The sequence below is a fragment of the Diceros bicornis genome, chromosome 10, assembly GCF_020826845.1.
Source record: "Diceros bicornis minor isolate mBicDic1 chromosome 10, mDicBic1.mat.cur, whole genome shotgun sequence".
Classification (NCBI taxonomy): domain Eukaryota; kingdom Metazoa; phylum Chordata; class Mammalia; order Perissodactyla; family Rhinocerotidae; genus Diceros; species Diceros bicornis.
Genome location: NC_080749.1, coordinates 2,344,691 through 2,360,284, shown reverse-complemented (window position 1 = coordinate 2,360,284; position 15,594 = coordinate 2,344,691). Strand labels below are relative to the sequence as shown.

The 15,594-nt window shown below is 47.2% G+C and overlaps 1 protein-coding gene across 1 annotated transcript; it reads right to left on the bottom strand.

Annotated features, from left to right (window-relative positions):
- Nucleotides 1-6,957: 6,957 nt before the first annotated feature.
- GPR148 (G protein-coupled receptor 148) lies at nucleotides 6,958-9,605 on the bottom strand. Its single transcript, XM_058549739.1, is given in 6 exon segments — nucleotides 6,958-7,129; nucleotides 7,131-7,253; nucleotides 7,255-7,456; nucleotides 7,459-7,821; nucleotides 7,824-8,008; nucleotides 9,541-9,605. Coding segments are annotated over 6 exon segments (1,110 nt in total).
- Nucleotides 9,606-15,594: the final 5,989 nt, after the last annotated feature.

The window sequence follows — 15,594 nt, the reverse complement described above, 5'->3', positions numbered from 1 at the left end:
TATCATCTATCTGTCTATCATCATCTATCATCTATCATCTATCTATCTATCATCTATCTATCTATTATCTATCATTTAGTATCTGTCAGGGACCAGTCAGAAAAACAAAACCACACTAATTATTTTAACAGAAATAATTAAATATAGGGAATTGTGTAAAGACATTTAAACACATGGGAGGGGACCCTGGGAGAATAACAGGGACAATAGCTGAAAGAGGCAGCTTCCCCCACAAGGACTGTGGACAAAGGGAAGAGGTTGAGGCTACCAGAACCTAGAGGCTCAGAAAAGGGGCTTTGTGTCACTGAAACTCAGACTTCTGAAGAAGAGGTGCTGTCTGGCTGGTGCTGGTACTTTTGAGAGACCACAAAGAAAGAGAATCTGAAAGGGTGCAAACTGGAACCAATTGTTACTGCTGAGGTGAAGGGCTATTGTTGAGGTGATACAGACAAGAACAGGGAGCAAAACTGGAGGATCAGCATCTAATCCCCCCTCGTACCCTCCAGTCTCTCTCTAGTGACCCTTTTTGGCAAAGCTTAACAGGCAATTAGCTGGCAAAGGAGAATGTGGTCCCCATCCTCAGCATCACAAAGAGAACTATAAACGGTGAGTTTTTGCTGAGAGACAATAGCTTACTAACCTTCATGCCATAGATTTTAGAACTATTTCTGGATTCTGTTTTGTTCTGTTTTCCTGATGGTCCATGTGCTAGAACCACACTCTTCTTTATCTCTGGTAAGACTAGTGCCCACTCATTATTCTTTTCCAGAATATTCCTGGTTATCCTTGTTCATTAATTTTTTTCATAAGAGCAATATTGCTGTAAGTATTGGTTGGAATTATGTTAAATTTATAAACTGGTAGGGGGAATTGTCCAGTTTATAAGTAGAAGCTTCGGGATGGTTTCCATGAGTTCAAGTCTTCTTTTGCTGTTGTTTAAACCCATAACTTAAAATAACCCCATTTCCTGGTACCAAATTCTGTATAAATCCATGTTCTTAGTCACAAGCAACAGAACCCTCCTCTGCCTGGCTCATCCAGAGAAAAAATGCACTGAAAGTTTCTAGGTAGGTCTCAGAATTGCCAGCAGGCCTGCAGACCTAGGCTCAAAGGCCATGTAGCCATAACCCAGCCCAAACCACAGCACCACCCCTGCCACTGGCCAGGTGAGGCAGTGGCCTGTACCACTGACCACACAGCATGGGCATAGGATGGTTTTTGCTGCCCAGGAGGTTGATGTTGCAGCCAAATTCTCTTCCCACCTCTGCTTTCCACCTCTGCCTCACTGGCTCCTGATTCTGGGTGTGGGGTGGGGGCATCTCACTGGGCCAGCCCGAGTCATGTGCCCACCCTAGCAGGACCAGCTGTAACGGAGAGGAAAGCAGTATCTGGAGGTTCCAGCTCCCTAAAACATATCAAGAGAGCTTAGAACTCTGTTGTCCTGGTGTCCACAGATGGGTTCCATTGAGCCCACAGATGAGAGAGATTTGTCTCATGGTCCAAGCCTTTCCTGCCATTGAGGATAAGTTAGGATACATGCTCACCTCTGGACCAATAACAACCAATAACAGTTGCCCAAGACATGTTCGTGCTCTTGACCAGGACTGAAGAAGAGCGTGCCTGGGAGTCCAGCTCAGTGCCACCACACCGACAAAAGCTAGCCGTTGGCCCTCTGAGACCAGCAAGTTATGTGGTCAGGAGCTGGAGAGCCAGAAGTCCAGTCTCCAGTGAACAGTCACATGACCTTGAGCACCTTCCTTCCCTCTCTAGGTGTTCACCTTCTCATAAGCAAAGGGAGGCAGGAAGGTGGGAGGGCTGAAGGAGAGGCTGTAGGTCACCTATTTTATTAATTATTTTGTTTGGGACACATTATACATTAAATAGCATATATAAACTCTTTATGTAATTTTAAATATAACAAATGGAACCAACACTGTAGACCCTGCTTATAACATATATTAACCACAGTTTAGAAGTCCCTTGTTATCCCCAATCACAGTCTTCCTCTCTCCTACATGTCAATAACCATTTTTCTGAATTTTGTGTTAATCACATTCTCTCTCTTTTATACTTTCCCCACATAAGCGTGTATTATTAAACTTCATGTTGTTTCATCTGCCCTATTTCTTTGAACTTCCTATTGATGGAACCAGAAAGTATGTATTCTTCTGTGACTTGCTTTTTTCCAACAACACGATACGTATGAGATTCATCCATGTTGATGTGTAAGCTATTCATTCATTTTTCAGTGCTGTATAGTATTCCATGGTATGAATATTCCACAATGCATTTCCCCATTCTCTTATTGCTGGTCATTTGAATTGTTTTCCATTTTTAGCTAATAGTAACAGTATTGCTATAAACATGGAGTACCTGAACAAGTGTTTTTCTAGGGACTATATCTTGAAATATAATTGCTGGATCATTGAGCCAAGGTCATCTTCAACCTTGTTGTTTTCCAAGGTAGTTACAGATTGCTACAATAACCCTAATATTCTTCCTCTCTCTAATTTTTTCCTCAATATTGCTCTTATGAAAGCATTCCATCCCTTGTAATGGAATTTGGAGCTCCTCCCATCAAGAGGTAGAATCTATTGTTTCATCCCTTGAGTGTGGTGTTGTGCTGTTCTTTATCCAGCAGAATGCAGTGGATGTAATGGCGTGCCAGTTCCAAGCCTCTGAGCACTTTTGTTCTCTTGCAAACTTCCACTGCCATGTGAACTGCCCAGGTTAATCTGTGGTGGACAGGACACTCTGGGGAGCAGAGAAGAGCCATATAAACCAAACCCACTATATTAGTTCCTGTTGCTGCTGTAATGAATCACCAAAAATTTAGTGGTTAAAAACAATACGAATTTATTGTCTTATAGTTCTGAAGATCAGAAGTCAAAAATGAGTCTTATTGAGTTAAAATCAAGGTGCCATCAGGCCTGTTTCTTCTGGAGGCTCTAGCGGAGAATCCATTTCCTTGCCTTTATCCACTTCTACAGGCCACACACATCCTTGGCTGGTGGCCCCTTCTCCATTTTCAAAGCCAGTAGCATAGCATCTTCAAATCTCCCTCTCTCTGACCTTTGCTTCTGTCATTACATCTCCTTCCCTCACTCCCCTGCCTCCTTATTTCCCTGTAAGGACCTTTGTGATTGCATTGGGCCCACTCAGATAATCCAGGACAACCCTCTCTTTTCAGAATCCTTAACTTAATCCATTTGCAAAGACACTATGAGACACAGCCATAGCTGTGTATCTGATACATACCACCTGTTCTTTCTTCAATTTCTTAATTTGGATCCTAGCTCATTAATTTTGAGCCTTTTTCCTTTTGTTTTTTTTTTTTTTTGAAGATTTTATTTATTTATTTTTCCCCCAAAGCCCCAGCAGATAGTTGTCTGTCATAGCTGCACATCCTTCTAGTTGCCGTATGTGGGACGCGGCCTCAGCATGGCCAGAGGAGCGGTGCATCGGTGCACACCCGGGATCCGAACCCGGGCCGCCGGCAGCACAGCGCGCGCACTGAACCGCCAAGCCACGGGGCCGGCCCAGCCTTTTTCCTTTTGAATAGAGCATATATGGCTATACATTTTCCTCTAAATTCTGCTGGCATGTCATAAATTTTGATATGTAACATTTTTATCATCATTCAATTCTAAACACTTTCTAATTTCCATTATTAATTAGTCTTTGGTCTTTGACTTGCTTAGAACTGTGGTTTTTAAATTTCCATGCATATTTTATTTAATTGTCTTTTTGTTATTTATTTCTAACTTAATTGCACTGGACCCAGGTATCACGGTCTGCATATATTCTCTGAAATTTACTTAGACTTGCTTAACAGAGTAGCATGTGGTCAATTTTCTTGATAATTCCAGACATGCTTAAATATACTATGTACTCTCCAATTATTGAGTGCCGCATTTTAAATTTGTCCATTAGGTCAAGCTTGTCAATTGTGTGTTCAAACTTCTATGTCCTCATTTGTTTTGTCTGCTTCATCTATCACTTAGAAAGAGAGGATCTTAAAACTCTTCTCTACGAAGGTTAATTTGTTAATTTCTCCTTATAATTTTGTCAATTTTTGCTTTATAAATTTTCAACCTCTGTTATTATGTGTGTGAATTTTCTATCCTTCTGATAAATGGGCCTTATATCATTATGTAGTGACCCTCTTTACTCTAATAATGCTTTTTTGCTTTTAAGTCTACTTTCTCTCTTCTATTAGACTACATTTAATGAGTATTTGCTTTCATATCTTTTTCTATCTTTTTACTTCCAAGCATTGTCTGTTGTTTGTTTAGGGCTATCTCTTACAAATTACATATATCTGATTTAAAAGAAAACTGACAATATTTGTCTTCCCAACATCAAATTTTAGTCCATTTAAATTTATTGTTTGAGTCCATTTAAATTTATTGTTTTAGTACATTTAAATTTGTTGTTTGGATTCTATCATAATATTTTATGCTATTTGTCATGACTTTTCAGTTCTGTATACTTTTTCCTTTCTTGCCTTATTTTGGATGAATTATTTTTTGTCTCATTCATTTTATTTGTTCCACAGATTATTTAGAAAGTTATCCTCTCTTTGTCTCGTCTATTAGTGGTTACTTCAGGTATTTTAATATGCTTGTTTGACAAAGTCTTAGGTTAATATTTCTAGCCTCCTCCTGAAGACTGCTAGAACTTTGAAATGATTTAGGTGCAATTACACGCTCCCAACTCATATGCTATTTTTGTACAACACTTTTCTATTTTTTCTAAACTCCCAAATTATACATTTTTATTGTTTTTATACAGTCAACCAGACCATGATGATTCAGATTTATGGCCATAGTTTTCAATGTTTATTTCTCACCATTTCTTCATACATCTCAAACCTTCCATCTGGAATAATTTTCCTTGTGCCAAAAATACATCCTTTAAAATTTCTTTAATGTATATTGTTAGGAATATTGTCTTTCAGGTTTTGTGTTCTATTTTGTTCTTATTTTGCTCTCTGAAAAGATCATTTTCCTGTATATAGAATCCTAGGTCAATGTTATTGTCTCTAATTACATTGACAATATTATTTTAGTTACTTCAGGTTTCTACTGTTTTTTAGAAGTCAGCTGTCAGTTTAATTGCTGTTCCTTTTTCTTTATCTCTGCCTGCTTTAATGACCCTGTCCTTGCACTCCATTTCCTCCAGTTTCATGTGCTGTGATTCAGGGGTTATCTGTCATTCCTCTTATTTATAACTGCTCAGAGTTCTTGGATTTGAGGTTTGATATCTTTCAACAATTCTGAAAAATCATCAGCTACTATCTCTTCAAATATTTCCCCTTCCACACTTTCTCTAGTATATTCCCAAATTAGATGCAAGTCAGTATTTTCTATTCTAGCCTCAATGTCTCTTAATCTCCTTTTTATATTTTTCATCTCTTTGTCCCTCTGGGCTGAATTTTAGATAATTTATTTGAACCTATCTTCCAGTTTGCAAAATCTCTCTCCAATTGTGTCTAATGTACTGTTTAACCCATATTAAATCTAACCTAGCTTTTGCAATTCTAATTATTACCTTTTTTATTTCTAGAAGTTATATTTAATTTTTTTCCTCATCTGCTTGATTAGTTTAAAAATGTGTTGTTCCTTGCTCATATTTTCATGTCTTAAAACATTGAAAATCCAAAGAGACTTATGCACCCCTGTGTTCATCGCAGCATTATTCACTATAGCCAAGACATGGAAGCAACCCAAGTGTCCCTTGACTGATGGATGGATAAAGAAGATGTGGTACATATACACCATGGACTACTACTTGGCCATAAAAAAAGACAAAATCGTCCCATTGGCAACAACATGGACGGACCTGGAGGGTATTATGTTAAGTGAAATACGCCAGAAAGAGAAAGACAAACGGTGCATGATTTCACTCATATGTGGAAGATAAACCAACACACAGACACAGAGAATAGTTTGGTGGTTACCAGGGGAGTGAGCACAAGGGATGGAGGGATGCATTTATGTGGTGACTGACAAACAATAATGCACGGCAAAAATTTCACAATAAAAAACAACAGAAAAAAACAGATTAAACATTTTTGTATTAACCAAGTGTCTGATGATTCAAAACCCTGGAGTACAATGCTGCTATCTTGTTTCTTCTCACTCTGATTCATGGTGCCTAATTTCTCTGTGTGGCTTTGTGAGTTTTAACCTAGTGCAACTCATTTTCTGTGAGGTTCTTATACTGTGGAAATTCTTTGAGGCCTGAGTTGAGGCTCAGGTCCTCCAGAAGAATCACACCAGCCACATAGTGAGGTTTTTTGACGACTAAAATAGTTGGAAACATAGCTTTAATCCTGTCTGAAGGGTTGCTTCTACTTAAAAATTCTCAAGGAGTTTTCTTCCTCTTATGCATGGCACCAATATCAAGGCAAGCAAGTTCCCTTGCTGTTCTCTTAGTTGTCCTTTATCCTTGTTCTAAGACTGTAATCTGTTGCAGTCCCAGCTTTATAGAAGTCTCCATGACTCCTCACTATTGGTGGGTTCTAGGTTTGCTCTCCTCCCTCCCACATCATGAGCAGCTGCCAAAATGGAGGCTCATGGTCCCAGATTCAGCAGATCTGCTTGCTTACTTCCCAGGTTCCAGCTTTCAGTAATGTTTTGGCTTCTGTGTGTTTGTCAGCAATGACGCTTCATCAGTGTCTATGGAGGGTGTAGGGGAAGCCACTGGAAGTGCACAGATCATGGCCTCAACCCCAGTTTGACCAGAGCTCTGCTGAGTCACATTTACTTGCTTCCATTTTCAAGTAGGGTTTCAGTGTCAATAAAAGAGAGCTTTCGCTACCTTAAAACTGTTGAAATGTTGAAAACCATCAACTGAAGTCATCTTGAAGGTCCTGCTCCACAGTTATATTTCGCAGTTCTGAGGAGTTGGCAATAATTGGATGCTGGGGCATTCAACATATAATTTTTAACCTCAGCCTGCCAGACTGTGAAGTCTGTAGCTCTGAGAAATGGTGAAGATGTCACTGTGCATCCTGGATGAGAAGTGGCCCCAGATCATCCCCAGCAGCTGCTGGTAGTGGAGTCTGTACACGTATGGGAGCATGGCACGGGGAAGCATCATGAGCACTTTACTGTTGGCTGCCGTGAGTCCTCACACCAGTGTGGTGGTACTTGGTCAGCACAATGTCCATGGGAAACACCACCACTAGGCTAACATACAGTGTGATTAGCCCTGTGTGGTTAAGCAAGGTGCCTCTGGCCCAGGAACAGCTGGGAAGTCCTGGCCTCTGCATAGATCCTCCAGAAGCAGTGCGTGATGAGAGCTGTGCACAGACAGAGAATGCACAAGATCTAGGTGTGGGTGACAGTGACCAGGGGGCCATGGCCTAGCTCAGTGCCCCGGCTCAGCTGCAGGATACATGGGGCCCCTCACTCCTCCAACCTGGCATCCTGCTGCTTGCTGAGCCAATGAGAAATGTGGGTAAGAAGCAGGCCACCAGCCAGATGAGGGCCACTGCCTCCTGGGCAGCCTCACAGGACGTGAGGGAGAGGCCGTGTGGAGGACAAGGGACTGCCCGGGAGGTGTGCAGCATGGTGGCTGCGAAGGACAGGACGGTGCTGGTGTGGGCAGCGAAGACAGCGTCCGTGAGGACACCACAGGTGATGCAGCCCAGGGCCCAGCTGCCCAGGTTGCTGGAGGAGATGAGCACGTGGAAGACAACGTAGGCCAGCTCTGAGAGCAGGGTGTTAGCCAGCAGCAGGTCGTCGGACTCCTGTCGCAGCCTCTGGCTCCACAGGATGGTCAACAGCATCAGGGGGCTTGGAGCCAGTGTGGTGCAGCCAGGTGGCTTGAGGGAAGGAGGAGCCAGCACAGCACAGAGACTGGCACACTGAGGCCCCTGAGGCTCAGGGAGGCGTTGCTTGCTGCCTGGGGTATGCAGGAGGGCTTGCTGGTGAGCTGGCCAGAGGCTGGCCAGGCTGTGGTGCCCAGGGGGCAGGGTGCCCACTGACCTCCATGCTTCCTGGCAGGAGTGGCAGGCTTTGTCGCAGGTGGCTGGTTCTGTCCCTACCCAGGGTGTGGCTCTCCCCTGCAGTGGTTCTGAGGGCACCACTCCTCGGGAGAGACGCTGGGCTCAGGCAGGCCTTAGGAATGACTGTTTAACAAAAATGGAAACAACAGTGCAAAATTCTGCTCACACGTGGCTTCCTGCATTCACGCACATCTCTCTGCCAGCTATCCTGGCTGCATGCGTATGTGGGTACACCTAGACGGATCAGCCCACTGCTACGAATGGTTGGTCACTGATTTCTTGAGAAGTGTCCCCCAGACCTGTCTGGGTGGCTGGCAGGGAGTGTACAATGAATGCTTACCACATTGGATTGGATTCAGAGGTGAGAGTCAGGCTGTCCTGCCAGAAGTGAAGGAGCAGCCGCCTGGAGCGAGGATTGCCGGGCTGTGGACAGGGCCTAGCTTCTGCCTGGGGCTGCCATGACAGGGGTCTCAGGAAATCGGCAGGCTGGAGGGGCCCAGGTCTGCTCACAGTCTCCCTCACAGAGCCCTGGGCACAGCCCCCAGGCTGGGGGTGCCGTGTGTGTGTGTCCCGCACCTGTTCTATACAGGACTGCACGTGGGAGAGCACGCAGCTGCCCTTGGGGAAGATCCCTGTGTGCTGAAGGGTCCCTGCCACAGGCTGGCAGGCAGAGGCTGGATCGAAACTATGGGGAAGGAGCAGAAGGTGGGGAGAGAGAAGAGGATGGGAGGCTCACGGCAGCTGGGACATCTCCGGCTGACCAGGGACAGTTACTTGCGCTCAGCTGGGGCCCACGGTGGAAAGGCTGACAGGGTGGCGCCCTAGCTCAGGGGAGCAGGCTTCCTGCTCTGGAGGTCCTTGCTCTGTGGCCTTGAGAAGTTTCGCTCACCTGTCTACACTCATTTCCTTATCTCTGAAATGTGAATGCTGCCCCTGCAGACCTCGTGGAAATGTTGCAAAGATCCAGAGGTGACAGACCTAGTATAGGGTGTAGCCTGAGGGAAATGCTCGATACATGAGAGCCCTCACCTCCTACCACACTCCCCACTCCACAGACCTCCTGGTCATGACCGTGGAAGGAGCTGCACCAGCTGCTCTGTGCTCCTGAGACCCCGCCCCCTGCACAGCCCCTCTCCAGGCCCTAGCCCTCACATCATGCCTAGCCTGGGGAGGGACCTGCCATGGGGCTGGTACCTTCCTGAGCACAGGCAGAATGTTCTTAGGATCAGAAGGAAGTGGGAATTTTAGATGCTAAGCCATGAGAGGGCACAGCCTTGCATTCAGGAATGCCACCTGGACCAGAACCAGAGGGTGACACACCAGAACCCTGCCTCATCCCTCTGCGTGGGCCCGCTGATCACATGCCCCCTCCTGCCTCCTTCCTCTGTCTCAGCAGTGCAAAGTCTGAGGACTTCAGAGGAGACCTGGCCCTGCCTCTCTTCATTATCTGTGTGGTCTTGGCTGAATGACTTTGCCCCTCTGAGCCTCCATGTTCCCACCTGGGATCCATGAAGACAATGTACCTGTCCTGGCAGCCTGCAGTGGGCTCCAAAGGTGCTTTCTGCCAGGTGGCTTCTTTCCTAAGCATGCCTGCAGCCTGAGCCTCCCTGCTTCACACGTCGAGGGGAAGTGAAGGGATGAGACCCAGATAGGCTGGCGGCCCTGGACTGCCACACCGGGAGAGCGAGGACAGCTGGCATGGTAACCTAGGGAGTCAGACCCCTGACTCATTCTTCTCACCCAGGAAGCCCTTTCTGGAGGGTGAGTCATTCTTCCCTTCAGAGCTGGCCAAAGACCTTGCTCTGCAGAGAGCCCCTCGCCCCTGCCCAGGGACCGTGGAGCGTGTCTGTTATAGCGTCTGCAGGAGGGGCAACAGTGCCTGTGTCCTGAGGGCAGGATACAGTGGAGAATCTAAGGGCCATCCTCACCCCACTCCTCCTCAATGCCAGAGGGCTGACCCTGCCTCCCTGTGCCCTCTGCCAGGGCCTGTGCCCCCCAGAGTGTCCTCTTGTGCTTCTACTGGCCCCAGGCCCAAAGGGGAGCGGAGCCCTGCCCACACGTGTATTCTGAGGGCCTCCCTGCCTGCAGGCACAGAGCTGGGCTGGAGGCAGGTCACCCTCCCTGTCAGCCCAGCAGAATGCCCCTCCTAGCCCCTGGCTGTCAGTCTTGCCCCCTGCTGATCCCTGTCTGAGAATGCAGAGTCCCTGGGAGAGGGACACCCATTAAATGACCACAGCCCAGTAAAAATGTGGCTGGACGCTCAATCCTTCTGATGGTGGTGATGGGAAACAGCTCCAGGGAGACCTGAGGGGAGTAACTCGCACGATGGGCGAGCTGCTCAGTGTGATGAGGAGCCTGCCGTACCCTTAAGAAGCACTTTATGACCTACAGAGCACCTAAAGCATCTCTGTTTGGTCTCACTTGCCCCGGGCACCTCCATCTGGTCTGCCTTTCCTGGGAAAATGTGAACTGGCACAGACATGGGTTCCCCTGGGATCACCCTTCTTGGGGGCTGAAATGTGCTGGCTGCCATGGGGATGACCTGGCACTGCCCCTTCCTGGCCAGTGTCCCCACAGCCTTACCTGCTCTGTCCCCCTCCATTCTCTGCACTCGTTACAGCCACCCTGCTGCCTGCGTTGTGGGTGCTGCCTGAGACCACGTGTGCACCGACACAGCGCAGGTGTGCAACCCCGGTCAGTCAGTCTACATGTCACTTCGGCAATAAAATCTTCACCCTCTGTGGTGTTTCAAAGCCTCAGGATGCTGGGACTGTCCCTGTCCAAGGACCAGCCAGAAGGCACCCTCCAGGAAGCTGGAGATAAACTGAAACTGCCAAAGGGCTCAATGCCAATCTATTCAAACCGCCCAATGGACAGGCCCTCAAGTCTTGCCCCCGGGAGGGTGAGCCAAGAGTGACTGCAGGCAGGCACAGGGCACGTGATCTCACAAGAGCACCACACTGTCCCCAGAGCTGGCAAGACGGGTTCCAGGTGAGAAACTGAGGCCCAGAGAGGTTAAGTGCCTCGCCTCAGGTCATACTGCGTGAAGGCTTAGGATAAGTCAGAAGCTGTCTTTCCCGAGACATGCAGAGTCCCCATTGCTGTGTCCCCCAGAGTTGGCAGTGGGACAGGAGTTGCTCAGTGTGGGATCAGAACAAAGCTCAGAGATGTCCAGGTGTGGGCAGCGGTCAGCGGCAGAGATGGCCCCAAGACTCCCCAACTCACACAGCTGCTCCCGCAGGCAGCCGGTTGGAGAGAATCATCTAAACAGGGGCTCTTGGTCTCCTGGCAGCAATACAGTGTCCCTCAGCAACTGGCCATGTCACCTGACCAGGCTACAGGGACGAGGCAGTGGAGGGAATCTCCACCCCCAGGCTCGCACTATCACAGGTCTGGCTGTGAGCACGTGTGTCAAAGAGAAGCAGAGAGAACTAACATTGCAACTACTGGGTGCCAGGCACTTTTTTAACACATCATTTCATCTTCAGGAACCCTTCTGCGGATGAGGAAGGTGAAATTGAGGCATTTTCTCAAGGTCATCTAGCATATAAGTGGCAGAGCATAAGCGTGTCTCACTCCAAATGATGTGTTTTTTCCATCCTCGTTCCATCAGCTTCCTGGATGGTCTTCCTGTCTCTGCCTTCCTAGCAGGTGTTGTTACTGGACTCTTCATCATCATTACCATTTCCACCAGCATCTCAGTCAACACATCTACATCACCACCGTTATTGTCACCATGTCATCATCACTATGACCATCATCATCACTGTCGTCACTATCACCATAATCTTCCTCCTCCTCACCAATGTCACCATCACCATGATCACATCACATCATCAGCATGTTGCTCCTATGTTAAACAAAACTCTCCACTGGTTTCTCATTGCTCTTAAGATATAGGATAGACTAATGTCTTTGTGCTGATACATGAGACCAAGTACAGCCCATCCCTTGTCCCTCCTTCCCTCTTCAGCCTCTGTGCTCCAGCTCACTTGCTTCCATTCCACTCCTTAAAGGACACAGGGCCCTTGCCATCTGGGAAAATTGCTACCCCCTTTGGATATCAGCAAGATGTCAGTTCGAAAGGCTCTTCTACCAAATGTCTCCTGACCCCTAGAATGGAGCACAGCTCTGTTTTATTCTCATATATTGCCCTTTATTTCTTTTATACTTTTTACCACAATTTGTCTTAGTGTTTCCTTGTGTTAGTCATGTCTAACTTTGCTATTCTTAGCTGAGTCTGTCCTGCTCACCAGTGCACTCCAGTGCCTGTCACTCAGAGGGGTCGTGTAAATGCCAGACTGAGGATTCAAATGGCCAACGGACTTAAACAGGGGAAAAGATGGGGAGGAAATTGCAGGTGAGGGACTCAGCTTGAGCAGAGCTGGACGGATGAAGGTCCTGGCGCTGCCAAGGCCCTGCATGTGGGCCACGTTGCTGTGGCAGGAAGGAGGGAGAGAGGCAGCTGAAATAGCAGAGTGACAAGACAAAACTTATCATCTAGAAGGATGGAACTGACATTCAAATGGGCGATGGGCTGGAGAAGGCCTAGAGGCAGGAGGTCTCTTTGTGATGCGCCAGATGTATAGAAGAGAAATGCTCCTCCCAGACAGGTCTTGGATTGACTTTTCCATCACTAGCTATCATGCTTTTCAGGAGCTGTCCTTGAGATCCTAGAGATCTTGACCACATTGACATCTTCTGAATTAGCAGATTTTCAATCCAGATCAAAGAACATTGGAATGTTGTCTGCATCTCCTGGTTAAACCCAGATTTGTTTTATAATTGAATAATATATATTGAGGAAACATAAACTAAAATTTGGATAGCTCCCACAGCCCCTACTATTTTCTCTCTCTCTTGTGTTTGATTGTTGGCCTGACTCTCCATCACACTGAGGTCCTTGAGTGCAGGCTCGGGCTCATTTGCATCCAAGCCCCGTTCCCACTTCCGATGGTGGTTGCTGGCCCAGCATGCACACCCAGTGAATTCGAGGATGAATAAATAAACAGATGATCGCGCCGGGAGACTGGCTGGGGCAGTTGGGACAGGAAGACCAGAGTGTTTGGTCCTCATTGCCCACATCCAACATGAGTGCCTCCTGCTTCTCATGGTGGGCCCACGTCTTGCCTGCCCACACACTAGCATGTCCATCACCCTTTCTCCAAATGGTAGTCAGAGGAACTTTTCCTTCATTTACTCACTGGGGTAGTGAGTAAAGTCTATTTCATTGGATTTTGGCAGGCAGGTGACACCTTTGAAAAGCCCTTCTAATTTGTGCCCATAGTTCTCTTCTGACCGTCATGTCCATCTCCCTCCTGAAGCCTCCCAAAGGTTCTACAAAACCTGGAAAATCACCCTCGCTCCTGTCCCAGCTTAAGAAGCCCTGCGACTGTGCCTCCCTGCACGGAAGCTGCCCTGGCCACCCTCCCGAGCACTCCCAGCTGCTGCCCGCCGGTCTGCTCCTCGCTGGCTCTGGTGCCCAGCACACCCTTCCCACGGCGGGTCCCTGTAGCCTGTTCCTCCCGTTGCTCCTGTCTTCCGTAGGCTCACAGTCCCCTCCATTGCATCACCCTGCTGCTTCCTTTATGACTTACTTCACACTTGGGATTTATTTTGTTCATTTATTTAATTTTAAAGATTAAAATACAACACTGTTCTTTTGTTATTACTGTGAACTATTTTAAATATATTGAAAAGTTGAAAAATTCTGAGAGATTCGAATTAACAAATGCTCATGGATCCACTATCTGGAATTAACAATATTCGTATTTTGCCATATTTGCTTCCAATCATTTTTATGTAACATTTCAATATTTTATATATATATACATAAATATATACAAAATGTTGTATGTTTTATATAAAATATGTATTATACACATACATTACGTATATACATCATATATAAATATGTGTTTTTTCATATAACAAAACATTTCCCATATGGAGACAGTCCCCTTCGTCACTATTCTCTGGCCTATTCCCTCCCTACCTTCCAGGGGCAGCACCCACCCAGAATTTGCTGTGTTCCTCCTGTTCATGTTTTTGAACTTTCACTGCAAATGCACGATCCCCAAACTCTACGTAGTCTTGATTTCCACGTTTGGTATTATACTGTCATTTCATTCTGCTATTGCATTTTTCACTCAGTATTACACCTTCTAGGCCAACATTGTTGCCCCACAGATCTAGTTCATTCTATGAAAATTCCCTACAGCATTCCATTCTCTGGTCATATCACCACTTTTTCCTTTGCTTATTGATGAACACTTCTACTATTTCCAGTAGCATTACATGCAGAGCAGTGATGAGGATGCTCGACCAAGTCTCTGTGTGTGCACACATGACATTTCTCTAGCAGTGTGGTTGTTCCATCATGAGGAATCACACACTCATCAGAATTTTCCTTTTTCAGACAACATGCAGGTGGGGGAGTGGTACCCTTCATTCTGGGAACAGAAAGTAACACTGCACACAGTTGCATCTGAGGCCTGACACCTGGACAAACTGAAGGCACGCCCAGGTCACACAGAGGGAGCACATGCACAGGGAGTGTGGGGCAGGGAGCTAGCTTCTCTCAGCCCTGCCTCCATGGCTGGGGAGGAGGAGCCCGGCACAGATGCCTTAGGCGCAGCATTGCAGCTATGTCGTCACTCCACCACGAGGCTGTGCCCCAGATGCCAGAACCAGCCTCTGCCTCGAGGGAGCTTGTAGCACCCCAAGAGGGTGAGAAAGGGGACAGCACGCTCATGGGACAGAACAGAGGAAGACAGTGTCTTTAAAAATTCCCCACAAAGTGCCAAGGTGATCCCCAGAGAGACGGAGCTTCCACTTGATAGAGGAGGATAAAGGAGGAGCCATTAGGGGGCCTGGGATGGTGCAGATGGCGGGGGGGGGGGGGCGGCTACAGGTAAACTGAGGCTAGGGATGGTGGAAAGAGTTAGTACTGAAGAACCAATGTACCCAAGAGTATGGACGCCCCAGTTTTAGATCCTAGATCTGCAGATACAAGCTGGTTAAAGCAGAATCAAACAGTTTAATGCTGCCCCCTCATCGCAAGGCCCAGAGCAACTTATTCCTGGAGGAAAGGCAAAGGTGAAAAACCCAACTGGGCACAAAAACACAAGAAGGGAAAGGCACTGTCTTATTCCAGCACTTTGCAGGCACTCGCCACACTGGAGCCTGTAGAGAGAGGCTGTGTGGGGCAGTGGTTACCATCACAGATTCTAGAGCCTGTGAGCTGGGCTGGGTCCTGGCACTGACCCTGCCTGCAGGTCAGCTCGTCTCTCGGTGATGCTGGTTCCTCATCTATGAGGTGAGGATCAGGACAGTCGATTCCCCCAGGGCTGAGGCTGTGAGGCCTGAGAGTGCTTCCTCCTTTCCACGTGCCCATCATCCAGCGCCTTGCCGCTGCTCATAACACCCTCCTCCTCTCCAGACCCACCGCCCATGATGGTGGCAGCCCTGTCCCACGCCCAAGCTGAACACAATCTGTCTTCTGCATTCCCTTGGAAACAGCTTGGAGTTGGGGCAGGCAGGGCAATGGTTAGGGCTCTGATTGACCAGGAGCAGGA